At 47.7% G+C, this 16931-nt stretch overlaps 2 protein-coding genes across 2 annotated transcripts; one reads left to right on the top strand and one right to left on the bottom strand.

The window, feature by feature from the left end:
• Window positions 1-424: 424 nt before the first annotated feature.
• On the bottom strand, window positions 425-7023 carry LOC119173687 (palmitoyltransferase ZDHHC2-like). Its single transcript, XM_075894428.1, has 2 exons — window positions 6802-7023; window positions 425-664 (listed from the first exon to the last, which is right to left on the bottom strand). The coding sequence occupies exons 1-2, from the start codon at window positions 7013-7015 to the stop codon at window positions 438-440; spliced, it is 441 nt and encodes a 146-aa protein (XP_075750543.1). The 5' UTR covers window positions 7016-7023; the 3' UTR covers window positions 425-437.
• LOC142817404 (uncharacterized) lies at window positions 4262-5137 on the top strand. The gene has a single exon (XM_075894427.1). The coding sequence runs from the start codon at window positions 4262-4264 to the stop codon at window positions 5108-5110; it is 849 nt and encodes a 282-aa protein (XP_075750542.1). The 3' UTR covers window positions 5111-5137.
• Window positions 7024-16931: the final 9908 nt, after the last annotated feature.

Consider the following 16931-nt stretch of genomic DNA (forward strand, 5'->3'; position numbering starts at 1 on the left):
TCCTGTATTTAAATTTCTTTTTACGCAGTATCACTCCTACAGCATAAAGACGCTAGGAAAGCAAGAAACCACGCAAACAAAATGGAGGTGGAGACACCACCGGCATGGCCGCATTACCTTGTCGTAACATAATGAAAGATCTGACCCCTCGCTAAGGCCTTCATTGGGGACCATGACATAGGCTAGCAAGTGTCCGAATATCCCGGAAATATTGACCAATATGCCCGAAATGCAGATTAAAGAGGGCTGACATCCACGACATCAAGCCGGCGCTCATGCGCCAAGATTTCAGCACAGAATTTAGAAACGCGTTCAGCTATGGTAGTGCAGCTAATGGTAGTTGTCTTCTCAAAGAATAAGTTATCCGTTGAAATTCATCCATTTCTTCATTTCAAGGTTTCAACACTCGACTGTGGCTATATTCTTGAGCGATTTCTTTAACAAGCGCACCTCCTGCACCAAGAGCAATGGTGGCATCGGTCAGGTTTAATGCGCTGGCATATGGCGCAGTATCGGACGCAGCCGTCTATGCCCAGCGTCAGCACTCCCCGCCTGTTGCCCAGCTCTTCCAGGTACTGCCGACGCTCGTCGAAACCCTTGGTCGCGTCGAGCCGTTCTCTCTCGTTTTCGCTGAGGCTGAAGTAGACGGGAATCTGCAGTGGGCCTGCGTGAAACGAGTTAGCGACAGGCTCTCCTTGTTATCAGGCGTTCGTACTATGGGAATGAAAAGAAATGTCAGCAGCGCGGCATCTACAAAATGTGATGCCGCTATAGTTTTCATAGTAATGAAAAGACGCTAAGTCATACATCATACAATTCAGAACTATTCTAGCCTCTTCTTATTGCCTTAAAGGTTAGTGGATAGTTTAAAAATACAACAGCGCGGCGCGCTGTTCACGTTTCTATCTTCCTCTACCCCCCGTACATTATATAGAAGCTGCTTAAAACGATCTGCACCACATGTTCTTGTGCTTGGAATGGATTGTCAGTAAGCAGTGGTGTCAACCTCGTATCCTCGCTCTCACCTGATTGTTTTTACCCCATTTTTATTTATTTAGATATGTTCTACACAGATATGTTAGGTCTCAACCGTTACACTTGTTTAGATGCGAAGCATCTTCTGAGCGAGCTTTATTTGGTGGCGTCCGCACTCCATTGCGCGAGCACGTTTCCCCCCCCCCCTCCGTTCTCTCCTCTCCTACGCTTACCCCACGAGTAAAACGTGCCCTTACAGAAGTAGTTTATTGCTTACTGTACATTGATTTCACAAGAAAACTTGCACAATGTCTGCCGGTGTTTGACATCTATAACACTGCGTAACATCGATGTATCCTCGCTTAAGTTAGTCATATACATCTAGATCCGAACGACTAACGTCCATCATTAATTATTAAACAAATTCTTGTAGTCGTAGCTACTTGTGGTAGCAGTAAACGGTGAGAGAAGGAACAGAGAAAGCGATGTGACAGCCAGAAGGACACAAGAGCATGACTGATCGGACTCTGAACTTGAGCTAAGTTCGCCTACAGACGACATATAGAAGGTATTGAACAAAACTGCCCGATCAGAGAGAAAATCCAATACGGCCACTCCCATTCAAATCACCCAGTGGAATTGTCGGGGCTTTAAGGCTCACACTAAGCGCGCCAACCTCCGGCTTTTCCTCGCAGCATTTCAAAACCTTCCTGCTGTGGTAGCCCTCCAGGAGCCAGGGAGTGCTGCCACACTCACAAACCATACTACGTTTCAGCAGGACCCTTTATCTTGCATCTGCGTGCACAAAAGTTATACGGCCAACCTAGTTGATCTCGACCTTAAGCCAGCTTTCTCGTACGTGATGGTGACACTCCTTCCGCTGCGTAAACAGGACCCGCCACTGCACGTGCTAAACATTTATTGCTCACTGAAACTAAGCAACATTACATTCGCAGACCTTTTTAGCCGCGCTTTAAAGGCTGCGGGCAGGGACCCTCTGGTGATTGTGGGTGATTTTAATGCCCCCAGCACACTCTGGGGGTATGCACGTGAAGAGAAACGTGGACGTAAATTGGCGGAACTTATGTCCACGCTGGGCCTAACTCTTCACACCGACCCTGCCTATCCAACTCGCGTGGGTAACTCCGTGACCCGGGACACATGTCCGGACCTTACCCTCACAAAAAACATTCAGTATGCGGATTGGGTCAACACTGAAGAGACCCTCGGCAGCGACCACTGCATACTCAACACCACCATTCGCACATACCCTTTGGCAAGACCCTACGGAGAGGCTAAATTACCCGATTACACGAAGTTTCGGCAAATATACGCCAATTCGACACCCATTGAGGAGCAAGGATACCATGCTTGGTCCCAGCAACTGGTTTCCTCATTACGCTCCACAGAAACACAAATTAAACTTTCCGAGGCGACTCCGGCGGTGGATAACCATCTCCTTCACCTCTGGGAGGCCCTGCGCAGCCTCGTCCGCCGATGGCGCCGGCAAAAACACAACCGAAAGCTCAAAATTCGCATCGCTGAGCTCACCCAGCGAGCAGCAGAGTACGCGGCCCAGCTCGCTGACTCTAACTGGGTGGACCGTTGCAACACGGCCGCTCGACAAATGTCCAGCCGGAGTACCTGGCGCCTCTTCCGCGCCTTGATTGATCCGACCCAAACTCGAACAGAGACACAAAAGCATCTGCAACGAGCATTTCACAGCTTCGACGGAGACACAGCCAAATTGGCATGTAAACTCCGAGACCAATATCTATGCACTCAGCAGGACTCCCAAGGGCCGGCGTACTCGTATGCAGGTACCGAGAACGCGGAGCTGGATCAACTGTTCCAGTTACACGACCTGAAGGCAGCCCTAGCAAAAATGAGGCGAGGAACGGCACCGGGAAGGGTTAAAATTACCGTGAAATTACTTGCCAATCTTCCTGACTCAGCCTACACCATGCTCCTTGCCTACATCAATTCCATTTGGATCGGGAAAACAAGCCTACCAATTGAGTGGAAGACCGCCCTGGTCACCTTCATACCCAAAGCGGGCAAAGCCATTAACACGGACAACCTCCGCCCCATCTCCCTTACTTCTTGTGTGGGAAAATTAATGGAGACGATGGTTCGCGACAGGTTGTCCGCGTTCCTGGAGAGCAAAAATGCATTTGCAGACACCATGTTCGGGTTCCGCCCACACCTGTCCGCGCAAGATGTCTTGCTTCAGCTCGACCATGAGATCCTCGATCCAGTCGAGTATCCCCTGAATGACAAAGCTGTGCTCGCTTTGGATCTGAAGGGGGCTTTTGATAACGTGACCCACGAAATTATTCTAACACATCTCTCACAGGTGGATTGCGGCCAAAACACTTTCAACTATATTAAACAATTCCTCACTGACCGACAATCATACATTCGGATTCAGGACATTGAACACGGCCCTTACCGATTAGGCACGAGAGGGACTCCGCAGGGAGCGGTCCTCTCGCCCCTCCTATTCAATGTGGCAATGATGAGACTCCCCGCTCAGCTGGCGAAAGTCGAAGGCATACAGCATGCGCTGTACGCCGACGACATCACCATATGGGCGTCACACGGCTCGGCAGGAGACATGGAGGCAAGCCTGCAGCAAGCGGCGGACATCGTGGATGACTATGCCCGTCGCTGCGGCCTTCAATGCTCCCCGTCCAAATCGGAATTCGTGCACATACGCCCCTCACCAAAGTGCACCGCAAAGATCGACCTCTCCCTTCACAGTGGGCCAATACCCGAACGCGATGAGATTAGAGTACTGGGGCTTTTCATACACAAAAATCGCAGAGCAGACACAACATTGGCCAAATTGCGTAAGGTGGGGGACCAGGTGGGCCGGATGGTCCGCCGGGTTTCCAACAAGCGCGGGGGGTTACGATGCAAAGATGCCTTGCGGCTGGCGCATGCATTCGTAACCAGCCGAGTCCTGTACTCGGCTCCATACCTCCACCTACGCAAATCCGACGAGAATGCACTCGAAGTCATTCTCCGCAAAATCTACAAGCGCGCCCTCGACCTTCCTGTCAGCACCTCTAACCAGCGCCTTTTGGGCTTGGGAATGGTGAACACCTTCAAGGAGCTGAGAGAGGCGCACTTGACAAACCAATATACTAGACTCTCTAAAACACCGTCGGGTCGCCGCCTCCTTGCCCGGCTACACATCAATCACTCAATACACACGGAAGAGCGCGTACGGATTCCAGAAGTTTGGCGATACTCCTTGCACGTGCGCCCTCTTCCGGCTAACATGACTCGAGACGACTACACTGGCCGACGCCTCGCGCGGGCGGAAGCCTTGGCTCGACACTACGGCCACAAATTCGGGGTATTCTACGTGGACGCCTCCGGCTCGCACCACGGTGGTTGGTATACGGCTGCGGTCGTCCACCAAAACACCGTTGTAAACGGACTCACATTCCGTGCACATAACATTACGCACGCGGAGGAGATCGCCATCGCACTAGCCGCCGCAGATCAGGACTCCAGGGTCATCATCACCGACTCAAGGGGTGCCTGTCGCAATATTGAACAGGGATACATTCCGTACCGTGCTTATAAAATATTGCAGAACAGCAGCTACCTAGGTGCCCCCGCGCACCGAACGATCATATGGGCTCCGGCTCACACGGGCCTCGATGGTAATGAGACGGCCGATGCCGCTGCCCGCACGCTCACTCTCCGGGCACCATCCTCGTCCCCTACCGATCCAGAACTCGAACCTAATCCTGCCTACACCTTTAAGGAGATCACACAATTTTATCAATCCGGCCATAACGTCTATCCAAAACCCTGTAAGGGCCTCACGAAGGCGGAGGAGCGAATCCTCCTTCGCCTTTATACTAAAACTCTATTGTGCCCGGCAATCATAAAACACTTTGACCCCGCATGCACGGGAAAGTGCCCTCATTGTGAGGAAAATTCTTCGGACATTTTCCACATGGAGTGGGCATGCCAAAAAACACCAAACGTTACCCCACTACCCAACCCTTCGCGGGAGGACTGGGAGGCAGCCCTGCTCGGCTGCTCTGACCTGACGGCCCAACGGGCCCTGGTCGAGCGTGCCCGGGCCGCGGCCAACGCCAATGGGCTCCCGTAAGAGGGAGCCCACCTAGTGTTTGTACGGGGCGGCCCCTTAAGTACCGTTCCCACCCTCCCTGTAAATAACATCTGTAAATAAATGTTTTTCAGCAGCAGCAGCAGAGAGAAAGGCAACGCGCGTCGCGTATTCCCTTTGACCGGCTGCAATTATTCTCGGGGTGAGCTCAAGTGGGGAACGTGCCGTTAAAAACAGGCGAAACCGTCGGGCACCACAAGACTCGGTATAAATGAATAATATGAGTGACCTTACGACACTTGAGGTAAGGTCGCCACCTGGTTGTGTATTAAGGCGTTGACAAAAATACACTTCTCCAATTGTGAACGCGCCGAATGGAACGAATGCTTAAAAACGACGCGTTGAAGAAACTAATCGCGAATGCCGCGGTCGTCATGCATTACTGCACTTTACGAAGAACCCTTTGAGAGCACGCTAATAGATATAAAAAGAGTATTTTTTAAAGCGCACAAAGTATAAGACCGTGGCGCAGAGGATACAGCGAAATCCAGCCATTCGAGAGGAGTGCCATATACTGTACAAACCAGTCATCATGATTAAATCAAATGGTAATCCGTCGTCATTCTCTATTGCAGAATACCTGATTCCATGTGAGTAGCAAGACAGTACTTAAATATATCAAGGTTTCTACACGCAGTGAAAACAAATGATTGTGTTCCTTCAAGGTTTGAAAGGGTAGAAGCCCTGCTTACTATGATGGAATTTTAAGGCGCGATGTCATTTAACAGTGCTTCACAGCGGTAGTAAAGTGGCGGTTGTTCTGTGAGCTCTGTTGTGTATTCTAATATTGTAAGCACATTTCAAGTACTTCTTCGTTCTCACTTATACATAGCCATCAACATCGTTCTTTCTCGTTGGTGTTCAGAGCGGAGAGAGACACCGCGGATTAAACGGATCGGCTGGGTTAGCCTGGGCAAATCTTCCTGCTTCTTTCAAAGTTGCGAAGTAGGGCCAAGTTCTTGACGTTCTCCTACGCTCGTGTCCAACCTGGAGCTACGATCTGGTCGCCACTTGCACCCGGCCACCTTCTTAGCTATGCATACACTGAACCCAACACCTAATTTTATTGCTACAACACCAATGCCGATTTATCTTGTCCCATTGTGTGTGACGTCCAACCAGAAACAAAGAAAAGAAAGAAAAGTGACGCAGTGGACAGCGTGCCCGGCATGTGTTCACTTGGACCCAAAAGTCTTGGGTTCGACTGCCGTTGATAAAATGTTTTTTTTCCTTCTCATTGTGCCTATTTAGGACGTCATTCCGTGAGGGAAAGGCGTCAATGAAATTTGCTAGACCGCAGCATTAAACACATTCGTGTTAAAAAATTAGAATGCACTGCACATTATGAACTCATTTCCACTTACCAATTGCGTTCAGTCTCTGTGACTGTTAAATCAGAATTTTATTGCTCAATCGGATATTGTACACGACGTAAAGAGTACGTAAATAAATACTATATGCGCGCATGCCAACGGCACCAGTGCACCTCTTGCAATCGTAAAACAATTACTGAAGCCTCTTCCGTTCGCATGACTTCTGAGCCTGTACGTGTGTTACACGTTCAGGTAGTCGTGAAACAGTCATAATACAGTCAGTTCTGTGATATGTACAGGGCCTACGTCACCAAGACACCACAGACTAATAATGCTGTAGAAGCTAGTGAGAGACCTTACCGGCCAGAATGGTGTAGATGAAGGACCAGAGGCAAAGCAAGAACAACACGTGAAAGACGACCGACAGCAGAGCACGCCAAGCGAGGTCCTCGATCAGACTGCCGCAGAGGACGCTCATGTAGACGTAGTACGTCCAGCTCAACAGCATAACTACGCCTACGACGGGCAGCCACTCGAAGAACGGGTCGACCCAACGCGTTGGACCTCGGGGCATCCTGAGCGTCTTCTTCTTATCGCGTGGCGCTATTTCACGCGCTTGCGCTTGCTTCTCATTTGGTGACACTTGATGACGATGATGAATACGTATGGATTGCTCTCACCTACAAAGGGGAATCGGGAAAAAAGCGCCTGGCAGAACAACTAAAGTAATGGACTGTTAAACTAAGCAAGCTAGAAAATTGCTTTAAAAATGAAACTTTGTATAAGCGAAAATTCTTTCTGAGCGAACGGTCAGACCATCTAAGTTTTCTCGTAGAAATAACGACGAATTACAAACCAATAATATGAAGAGACAGACTATGGTAATCTTTTTATTGCTTTCATGCATTCGAGCACCATAGAGCAGAAATCCCTGCCGCAGTAACCTCTTGAAGTGCTGCGAACTTAAAATTGAATGAAACATTTACTGGCGATCCTAATCTATGAAATGGGGCTTTATCTGCTACCGGCGATGGTCCAGAAAGCTGGCGCGCGTCCGTCAGAGCGCTAGCAAACTGCCCAAAACATCAACAGACCAGACAGTAACGCGATAGCAATAAACAGCCCGTGCCACTGAGGGTGAGAAAACAATATAGTGATCCAAGTTAAAATATATTAAAATAATTCGTTTGAGTGGGAATCAAGCACAGCGCTTGCGCGGAGTGCTCCGGTGTTCTATTACAGAGGGACATCACATTGTTTGTTTTTGTATACCTTCCTGTCCGACTCTTCTTTCCTTTTATTCCTTAAAGTTTTTGTCCGGGAAACGATGAAAAATACCGATTTTTTATTTGCCTGTTCAATTCTGCGTGTCTTTAGAAACTTCAGAAATTACTAAAAGGCGCCTTATTTGCATGATATACGAGGATTTTTCCTCAATACAGAAGTGTTTTAGCCCAGGTTCCGTCGAGCCTCCACCTACGTACTTCCATCACTGTTGTGACCACCATACGACACCATACGACATAGAAAAAAAAAAGCACATTGCAAAGAGTTCTGTGACCGCCCTATTGAAAAAAACGGCCACCATAGGAATGGTGGATTCCCACATCCACCATTTTGGTGGATTATGGTGCTGGAAATATTGGTGGAACATGTTGCATGGTGGTGCATGGTAGATGCTGGAGTGCCGACAATGTTGGAGCGCGAAATGGCGTCAGAACCACCCTGACGAGCTGCCACTGAAAAAAAAAAAAATAGGTGTATAGAAAGTAATGTAGAAACCACCCGTTAAAAAAAAAGACAAGTGACTACGAGAACTTGAACGTGCAACTTTCGCATTTCTAACTGAATATACTAAGCACTGCGTCATGCCGACATAAGAAAAGCTGGCTGTTACACCACTAGTAAACTTAGGAACTGACCGTTCAACTTAAGTTTTGTTTGTCGCGTAATGGAGATAGACGGAATCTGCACCTGCTACTAAAGTTTGCACATTTATTAAACAAAAACAATTGCTGCCCCCTCACTATTGCTACTGCGATAATGGCTACAGTGCTGTGGTTTTGTTACTATTCACAACCACAAGAAAAAAAGAACATGAAAACAAATAAGCACACATTGCTCAGTGTGATTCCGTGTCATTTTAATCTGCTTTTTCCCCGACACCAAGATTGGCCTGCGCGTAAGGCGCAGCTTAGTACAGCGAAAGCTACAACAGCGGCCTTTCAGAGTCTTTTCTAAACAATCATTGGGTAACTACTGCAAGAACACTTGCTTGATATCCACTGGGGCATTATAATGAAAATTTTTGGGGTAGTAGGCCAGCATTCGCTATGCTATTTTTCGTCATTCTTCCGAGAATTGTGGTATCCGCTAAACATATGCGAGGAATTTTGTGCCAATTGTTGATGCAGTGGCTGACGGCAATGAGGAGTTATGCCTGAAGTGGGTATGCCCCACAGTTACTAGGTGAACAAGAAGAAGCTTGTGTAGTGGTTTGGAGCATCAGACGACCCACTCGTTATGCTATTCGCATAATGCGACGACTGGTTATTCTTTCACTGTTTTAAAATGCTTTATAAGTCGTAGTAACGCGATTACTTTCTGGACATCGAACCTGCCTAAGGCAAGTCTGCCAACGCGTAATAAGCACCGGCTTGGCTCAGTGGTGGATTACTGGGCTGGCACTCAGCGGACCAGGGTTCGAGCCCCACTGTGTCGATTGTGCTTGTTTTTTTTTCTAATTTCATGTGATGTGGTTACGGACAACGGAGGCGGCAGCGGTGGAAAACTACGGAGGCGCGTGACCCGAGTTGTGATCTCATAACAGTTTTCGCTGTAAGAAAAACCAAGTGGACTGAGGAGCAGGTACAGTTTACTAGCGGTTACTGTCACGTTAACTATCCGTTTCTCACTCATTCCAATGGCCGACATCTTCTCCGGCTTTATGATGCCTCTAGGCTCATTAGATAGATACGCCTACACAAGTGATGGAGTATTGTGATGTCTTTTCGCGCAACGTACAGCGGAGTCATGCCAGCACACTGCTGTAGCTCTATCGTTCACAACAACTACATAACGACTTGGCCGAAACGAATGCAATGCGTTGGAAACATACTATATGGGTTCAGTAAGCTTACAAATCGACAAGTCTGTGTTCTTGCATAGGAACCAAAGAAGCGCCGGCAAGTACGACCAGAGGTGGTCGGTGAGGTGAGGCGTATATGTTTGCTGTATGAGCTGGAACCGTGTCATATCGGTGTTTGTCGCTTTTAACGCGGACATCGTACACAACAAAAATGGCTTCATTTAGGGTAAATGATGCCACAGCTGTGCTGTATTGTCACTCATACTCGTCGAAATTGCGTATTTTGAAACACAAAAGCACCGACAACACGTGTATGGGTTCAGTCGGTAAGCCTCACCTTGGGTGAAAATAATGGTTGAAGAACAAAAGCGTGAAAGTCAGACTCGTTGGGGCTCGTCTCGATCATGTCGAAGGTAAAAGTTTATGCATTTTATCGTCGCGAGCACTTTTTTAACTTAAAAACACTTCTAATGTAATTGAATGTGCCAGAATTGCAAGAGTTACGTTTATAGCGTGGCAACATCGAGTGACCGCGGTATTCTGGTCTACCGCTGAAAAGGGTAATTGCGAACTGGGGCTCATATATTTCTCGACAACGGCGTGGCGATGTAACACACTTATTGTCGCTGTTCACAGCGCCACCTCTTAAAGTCTTCTATACGTCACAACAAAGCAGCACATCACGCATGTCAAACTGATCTACGTGCATGAAATGTAAACACTCACGGCCGCAATCTACGCTACACAATAGTTGAAGCGTTGTTGAAGCTTCAGGAATAAAAAAAAAAACGTGCTAGAAAGCGTAATGAGTGGCGTCGGTTTCTTTCCACCGCAAGCATAGTTCTCTGCGCAATCCAGAGTGAAACACTACAAATAAGTAATTTCACAATCTGCCATCTGCTTTTTTTTTTTTGATCGTGGCACCATCTCCCACCAAGCTTCCACCACGCCACCGTCATCCAGCTTCTCCACCAAGCCATCCGCCAAACACGTTTTAATCCCCATCATCAGCCGGCATTTTCCACTGTAATCACCATTGGCTTGCCACCACCACCACCACCACCTGCCACCATATTTTACACACTCGCCGTCATCCGCCATTATGAAGACGACAGCTTCCACCATAAACACTTTTGTTTCCAGTATATCTAGTATTCTCTTGGGCCATATTCACCAACAATACCAGCATCCACCAACCCAGGATTAGGGCGAGAGTTTACGACGTTTCTTTTTGCAGCAGACGGAGAGAAAGGACTCGGCCCCAGGCTGTATGCTACTCCGCAAACTGCTTGTTCTTTGGTGTGTGAGCACCTCTCGTCTTCTGTAGGAGTGGTGCAAAGAGTGGGCAAGCTCAGCTCGTATGCGATACTGAAATGGTTAAGGTAACATATTCCATTTTCCTTTCTAATGCTCTCTGAGTCGCCTTCAACAGAAGTTGGTCCCTTTTGTAGGCCTCCGTGTATTTGCTATGCAAGGTAACTAGCGGTACCGGAAATGAATTCAAGACAGGAGTTATGTAGTGCGAGGAGGAAACATGTTACATTGCTAAGGAGGAGCGTATGATTGCATCGCGTGTCCCATATGTGAACTGCATGCAGCAGAGTAACTGAGTAACATTTTAGGTGAGTTGGTTCATTCTTACGGTAGCTTTTAGAGCTTGTTCATCTCTTGTCTTTATTTCGTGCTAAAAGCTACCGTATACATATGTAAACCCTGCACCGACACTTCCTCTATGAGTTGTGTTTAACCTAGATGGATAGACAGCTAGAGGGAGCATCGACTAATACGTCAATGCCATTAACACTCTTTTACGATGCGGCGAACAGTTTACGGGAGCGTTCGACGTTTCTGCAACAGAAGAAAGAAAAATTAGAGCATAGCGAAACTAAACCGAACAGCCCGAAAAGAAGCTATTCCATTTGGATTTTCTGACATCCAAGAACCCAGCATATTTCAGTGGCTCACATTCCGATCGTGGTGCTGACTGCAGACACGACGCGTCATTGCCATCAAAGCGACGTTTGTAGAACGCAGAGGTTGCCATCTAGTGGAAGCATACTCATGTCTTATTGAAGCGAGAAATATTTTTTTTCTGAAGTTAAACATTGCAAAACTACCATATGATTATGGGAGGCGCCGTAGTGGAGGGCTCCGAAAATTTCGACCACCTGGGAATCTTTAACGTGCACCCTGATATGAAGTGCATCGGCCTACACCAAAAGCGAGAAATACCTTGCTAAACTATTTTTCCCACGAGTTGTGCCACTCCCAGCTCCTTCCACCCCTTCCTGTCGGTCCCATATCGGTTCTCGGTCCGTTAGTTTATGTGGGCTTTACACAAAAGCGAGGCCCTCCTCCCACGTCGTGTCGACAAACCGCCTTCCCGCGGTGGCAATATCACGCCTGTATACGCCGCAAAATATCTATCCCACCGTTGACACGTGCCACTGTATCATTAATCTCTGGACCTTTCGTAACATCCTCGCTGGATTAATCTGCTCCCGCTTCTGGGAGCGGGTTCTTCCTCTCCAAATTGACACGTCGCGTCGCCGAAGCGTGCTTGGGCCACGCAGCTCTATGGCGTCGCTCATAATCCTCGTGGCGCGTCGGGAAGCAACATTAGTCGATCATTGATCCGCGATCCCGAAGCCATAATCCACTCCGGGGTTGAACGCTTGATCCGCTTAGGGTATACGGGACACCAGCGACACGCGACCAGCGCCAAAGGTTCCTGCGGCACGTGCTTCCGATATTTAGCGCTGTCGTATCTCTTCCGGTGGCTCTGTGATCTACTCGGAAGTGCGCGGCAACGGGCAGTAGTACCCCACGCAGGCACCCCGTTGTGCCTCATGACAACGCAAAGTGGCGGCTTGCTGCTTGCTTTATGAGGTTCTCCATCATTGTAGCCCCTATTGTATGCTTACAGAAACGACGGTTTGTAATGACGCTTCTGGTGGAACATACATACGGCTCTGGAGAATGCGATGCAGACGGGAAAAAAATATACAAGAAAGAAGTATTCAGTTGTTCTATTCTGAGCTCAATAACGATATATATATATATATATAAAACACATTAAAAACTACTCGTTAAGCTAAGCTCGGGCCAATTAAAGAAAAGTGATAGTATACTGTGATTTTTCTTTGTTTTGTTCAAATTGCATAGATAATGTTCCAATTTACATACTGCTGCGGAAGAGCAACAGTCCTTTCTGTCAGACAAATGCGATTTGCTGAACATTGTGTGGCTAATTAAGACAGTTGTATAACTTCATGCAGGATGTTCCTCTTTTGCAGTCCTAAATTATCAGTAGCTATAAATACATCCCTATATGTATCACTTGGTAGATGCGTGACGTAGCTAAAAGGCCGGGCGCTGCAGGAGAGGTCGTTTTACTGGATGCCATGGTGTAGCCAATTGAAAGCCCTCTGCGTTATTCCGTGGTGTAGAAGGGGAGGGCGTTTCCTCCAAATATGTTCTGTCGATATCTTGTAGACGACGATGAGGCGCTGATGACAATGATGCGGACACAAAGCATCCAATTTCTGTTTCAGACTATTCAACATCGAGAAAGGACAACGTGATCCACCGATAAGAGAACTTATCAATCGCGCAGAATTCCGGCCCAGCAATGCCTCCATCCATCACTACGTGCTTCACTGGGGTGTCCTGTATCACCGACGATTCCGACTTGATGGACAAACCATTTTTCATTGTTATTCTAATCATATACATTGGTGTGCCTAACTTCGCAATTCCCTCACAGCCGGGTATTTTGGCATATTTTGCAGACTAGCGTGTCCGACGTCGTTCTTTCTGTCCAGGCCTCGTTCTTTCAATACAGCAATGCGTGGTCGCTTGTTACTAATTGCTACATAAGCGCATTTACCACCAGAACCCCAATTTAAGTTAACGCGGCATGATGCCTGTAACATAAAAGTACGCATGTTGTGTTTGCTCCTTTCGATTGAATTCTTCGCCAACACAACCACACTTGACGTTGCACCGAGTATACGCCTGAATTGCAAAAACAGTTTCCAGAACTGTACTTGCTCTGCGGTAGAACACATGCCTGCCACGAATAATTCTTGGGTTTGATTTCTGATGGGATACAGGCTTTTTTGTTTTGAATTTGTTGGGTCACCGCTAAAGATTTTGTTTTTTCGGTTGCTACAAATGAAAGAGAGGACGGGGGGGGGGGGGGGTACATTTGAAAATCTCTTCAGACCATGACAATAATCTTGAAACGAATAGGGTGTATGTTTGCTCAAACACTCCATTATGATGATGATGATGACCCTTGATACTCTGGCGCACACCCACAAAGGGGGATCGGCCGAAAACCGGGCGGCAGGATCTAAAGTAAAAGGCTTATGGTTTTTCAAACACAAATTAATTTTGGACTGAAAAAAGTATATAGAACGAAAAGCCAAAAATCGAAAAAGGAGTATATCTGAGCAGGGAGCCATGCAGGCTATCAGATGCGATTTGAGAAAGGGTAATAGTGGGTCTAAAACGTTATATATATATATTCATTTTGCTGAGCGTTCACCTCAGCACTTCGTTGTCGTCATTCCAAGCCATGTTCTTAGGTCGTGATAATATTTTGAAAGGGTGTTAGTGTGTGTGCTTCCTCAAACACTCCATCCCGCTCTTGCCATAACGGTGTAGTTTTGATATTGCACCTTTGAAAATTTATGCATGAAGGATGCAAGTACGTGAAGTATGCCTATAAAAGAGGTGTAATCTTGCTTGTTACGTGCCCGTTGCGTGGGGTGTATTGATGTGTTATATACAATCCAAAGAAATATCGAGTAAAAAGGGTGTATTTTTGTCCCACAACAATAATCGTCATCAGGCTTGCGTGCGCTTCCTTTCTTGAAAACTCGGGGCTGGCCACTTTCCTATCGAGAATGCAATGTAACCCTGATAATGGGCATGTCGATCGTGACCGGAATGTACCGGGCGCGGGGCGATAGCGCAAGGATGGAACGCAATATAGATGACCATTATGTTGTGGGACAAAAAGACACCCTTTTTACTCGCTCTTTTTTTTTTAGTGTAGGCACCATGAACAGCTATATACATGTATAATATACATGGTTTACACTGTACGTCATTTATACACTATGGGCTTAAACCCAGCTTTTCCGACCAGTCGTGGAATTCACATTGCTCATTCTATTACGCGACGTTATACAGCTTCGCGGTTACGCAATACTGTTTCTGAAAGAACAAAGCCGCCTATTTATGTCCCAAGGCCTAAGTTAGTGCTCGACGTAAGACATAGCGACTAAGTTTGGCCCCCTTGAGGCCCGTGGCCATACGAACTCTTGAACATAGCACCCCCATAACGAGCACATCTCTCTCTCTCTCTCTCGACCAAGCGGACTTCTGCCCAATGTTCTCTTGTGATGTATGTTATCGACATGCTCACATATGTCGCCAAACCAGCTTCATTGGACTCTGCTCAGCATTGACCGCCACCTTTTGCGTAAAATTGAATAATCTCGTCTCGATTGATTTGTGGGGTTTAACGTCCCAAAACCACCATTTGATTATGAGAGACGCCGTAGTGGAGGGCTCCGGAAATTTTGACCACCTGGGGTTCTTTAACGTGCACCCAAATCTGAGTACACGGGCCTACAACATTTCCGCCTCCATCGGAAATGCAGCCGCCGCAGCCGGGAGAATAATCTCGTCTCGGCAGGGCCAAATTTATCGTTTCTCTTTATTGTATTCACGAGAGGTGACATTGGCATCGGATACAGTCCTTTGAACTAACCCAGCCGTGAGCGTGTAAGCACGCTATGACATCGGAGAAACGTTAGCACGCCCATGCTCAACTTACAGCGTGGCAAAGCAACAGGTAGGATGCTTCGCGTCGCGTTGTATGTACCATTCATCTCCTGGTACCCTTTTACTTCCTCGGACCCTGGGCGTTTCAAAAGAGGAGAATGTTGCGATATTGCTCGTATACGTGCTTCTTATATGCGATTGGTTCTCTAGAATTGAGGTAGCAGCTACATGACGTTTGTAAAAATTCGGCCTTTTGCATTCCGCTACTTCAGGAGGTAAACATTGCCAAATTTAGAGCTTGACTGTATTCCAGGCTTTAGCAAGTATCAAAAAGAGCAGAGAGAGAGAGAGAGCTTCATAAGTACAATACAGGCGGAAGTGACAACAGCTGCAAGAGAAGTGACGTGGCCAATGGCTCTATCTATACTGCTTGTTAAACCGATGGTAATCAAACCAAGTCTTTAGCTTTGCTTCAATGCGCGTCTGCTATGCATCAGCATCAGCGAAATCCACAGCAGCGGTACTAGCAAGGTAAACGCTAAGCAGCGATCCCCTCATTAGCGCGATTATAAGGACAAGGTACCGCACATCGAAAGTACAAGAACCAGGAAAAGTAGAACGGCGAATTCTGATGCTCGTTAAGTATCATTTAACTTCAAATCCACTGCGGTGAGAAGAAACCGACGGGTGGATCACGAATATAGGAAATGGCGCTGTGTTTACGGGCTACTTGAAGCGAAGGCCATCGTCTGGAAATAAGCATCAGCAGTTAATAGCATTTTCCGTCGTCTTTAATGGGCAGCTTCGAGTTTGTCGCGCTCAACAGATCTATTTTCGTAAAAGCAATTCTTCTACCCATCTCATTATTGTAGGCCTTTTTTTTCTTTCTTTCTTGCTGACTGCTTTTTTCGACACTTGACATTGAATCCTCCTCTAATGCGATCCTTGTTTGTGTTTTTTTTCTGTCTCTACGTCGTTCATTACCTCTCCTGCTTTGTGTTGACTTGCTGTGTTTGTTTTTCCCGTCGATGTCATTCATTACCTTCCGAGGCCTGTGTGCGCGTTCTTTATGTAGCGATCGGTAGTCGTATAACGACCACCGCGGTACGTCTCCGGCGTGCGCGCACACGGCCGCTAATCCCGGCCCATGTGAGCGTAGCCGCCGTCTCCGATATCCTCCCGGGAGCGGTGTCCGTCTAGGTGAGAGAGACGTCGTGGGAAACGACTCGAGCGGCCCGCCGCACTCCATCCTGAACTGGCGGCGCGGGCTGCCCGCAACGGCGCAGGCGATGAGCCGCGCGTCGGCAAGCACACACGAGGCCGCGCGTAGTACGGCGGCGGCTCCGCGAGTCGAGTGACGAAGGGCGACCGGCCTTGTATCTGGCAGGCGGCTCCCTTTGCGTTTTCCCGATCACCGCGGATTAAGTGATTACGGCCGTCGTGCTGTCGGGGAGTCCCCAGGGCCTGCCGTCCGTATCTATATGCTTGATTCCCATTCCTGCCCATGCGAGTGCTTCTCTCTCTCTCTCTCTCTGACGTTTTGTTTTTCTTTTTATTTTGCACTTGGGTGCGTGGCTTACGCTCGTGTGCACACGCATACGGT

This window comes from Rhipicephalus microplus, chromosome 5 (assembly GCF_043290135.1).
Source record: "Rhipicephalus microplus isolate Deutch F79 chromosome 5, USDA_Rmic, whole genome shotgun sequence".
NCBI lineage: Eukaryota > Metazoa > Arthropoda > Arachnida > Ixodida > Ixodidae > Rhipicephalus > Rhipicephalus microplus.

Coding starts and splice junctions, on each gene's coding strand:
- LOC142817404 (XM_075894427.1), top strand. CDS start 4,262: ATGACTCGAGACGACTACACTGGCCGACGCCTCGCGCGGGCGGAAGCC.
- LOC119173687 (XM_075894428.1), bottom strand. CDS start 7,015: ATGCCCCGAGGTCCAACGCGTTGGGTCGACCCGTTCTTCGAGTGGCTG. Junction 665..6,801: donor CATCTACACCATTCTGGCCG/GTAAGGTCTCTC, acceptor CGTTTCACGCAG/GCCCACTGCAGATTCCCGTC.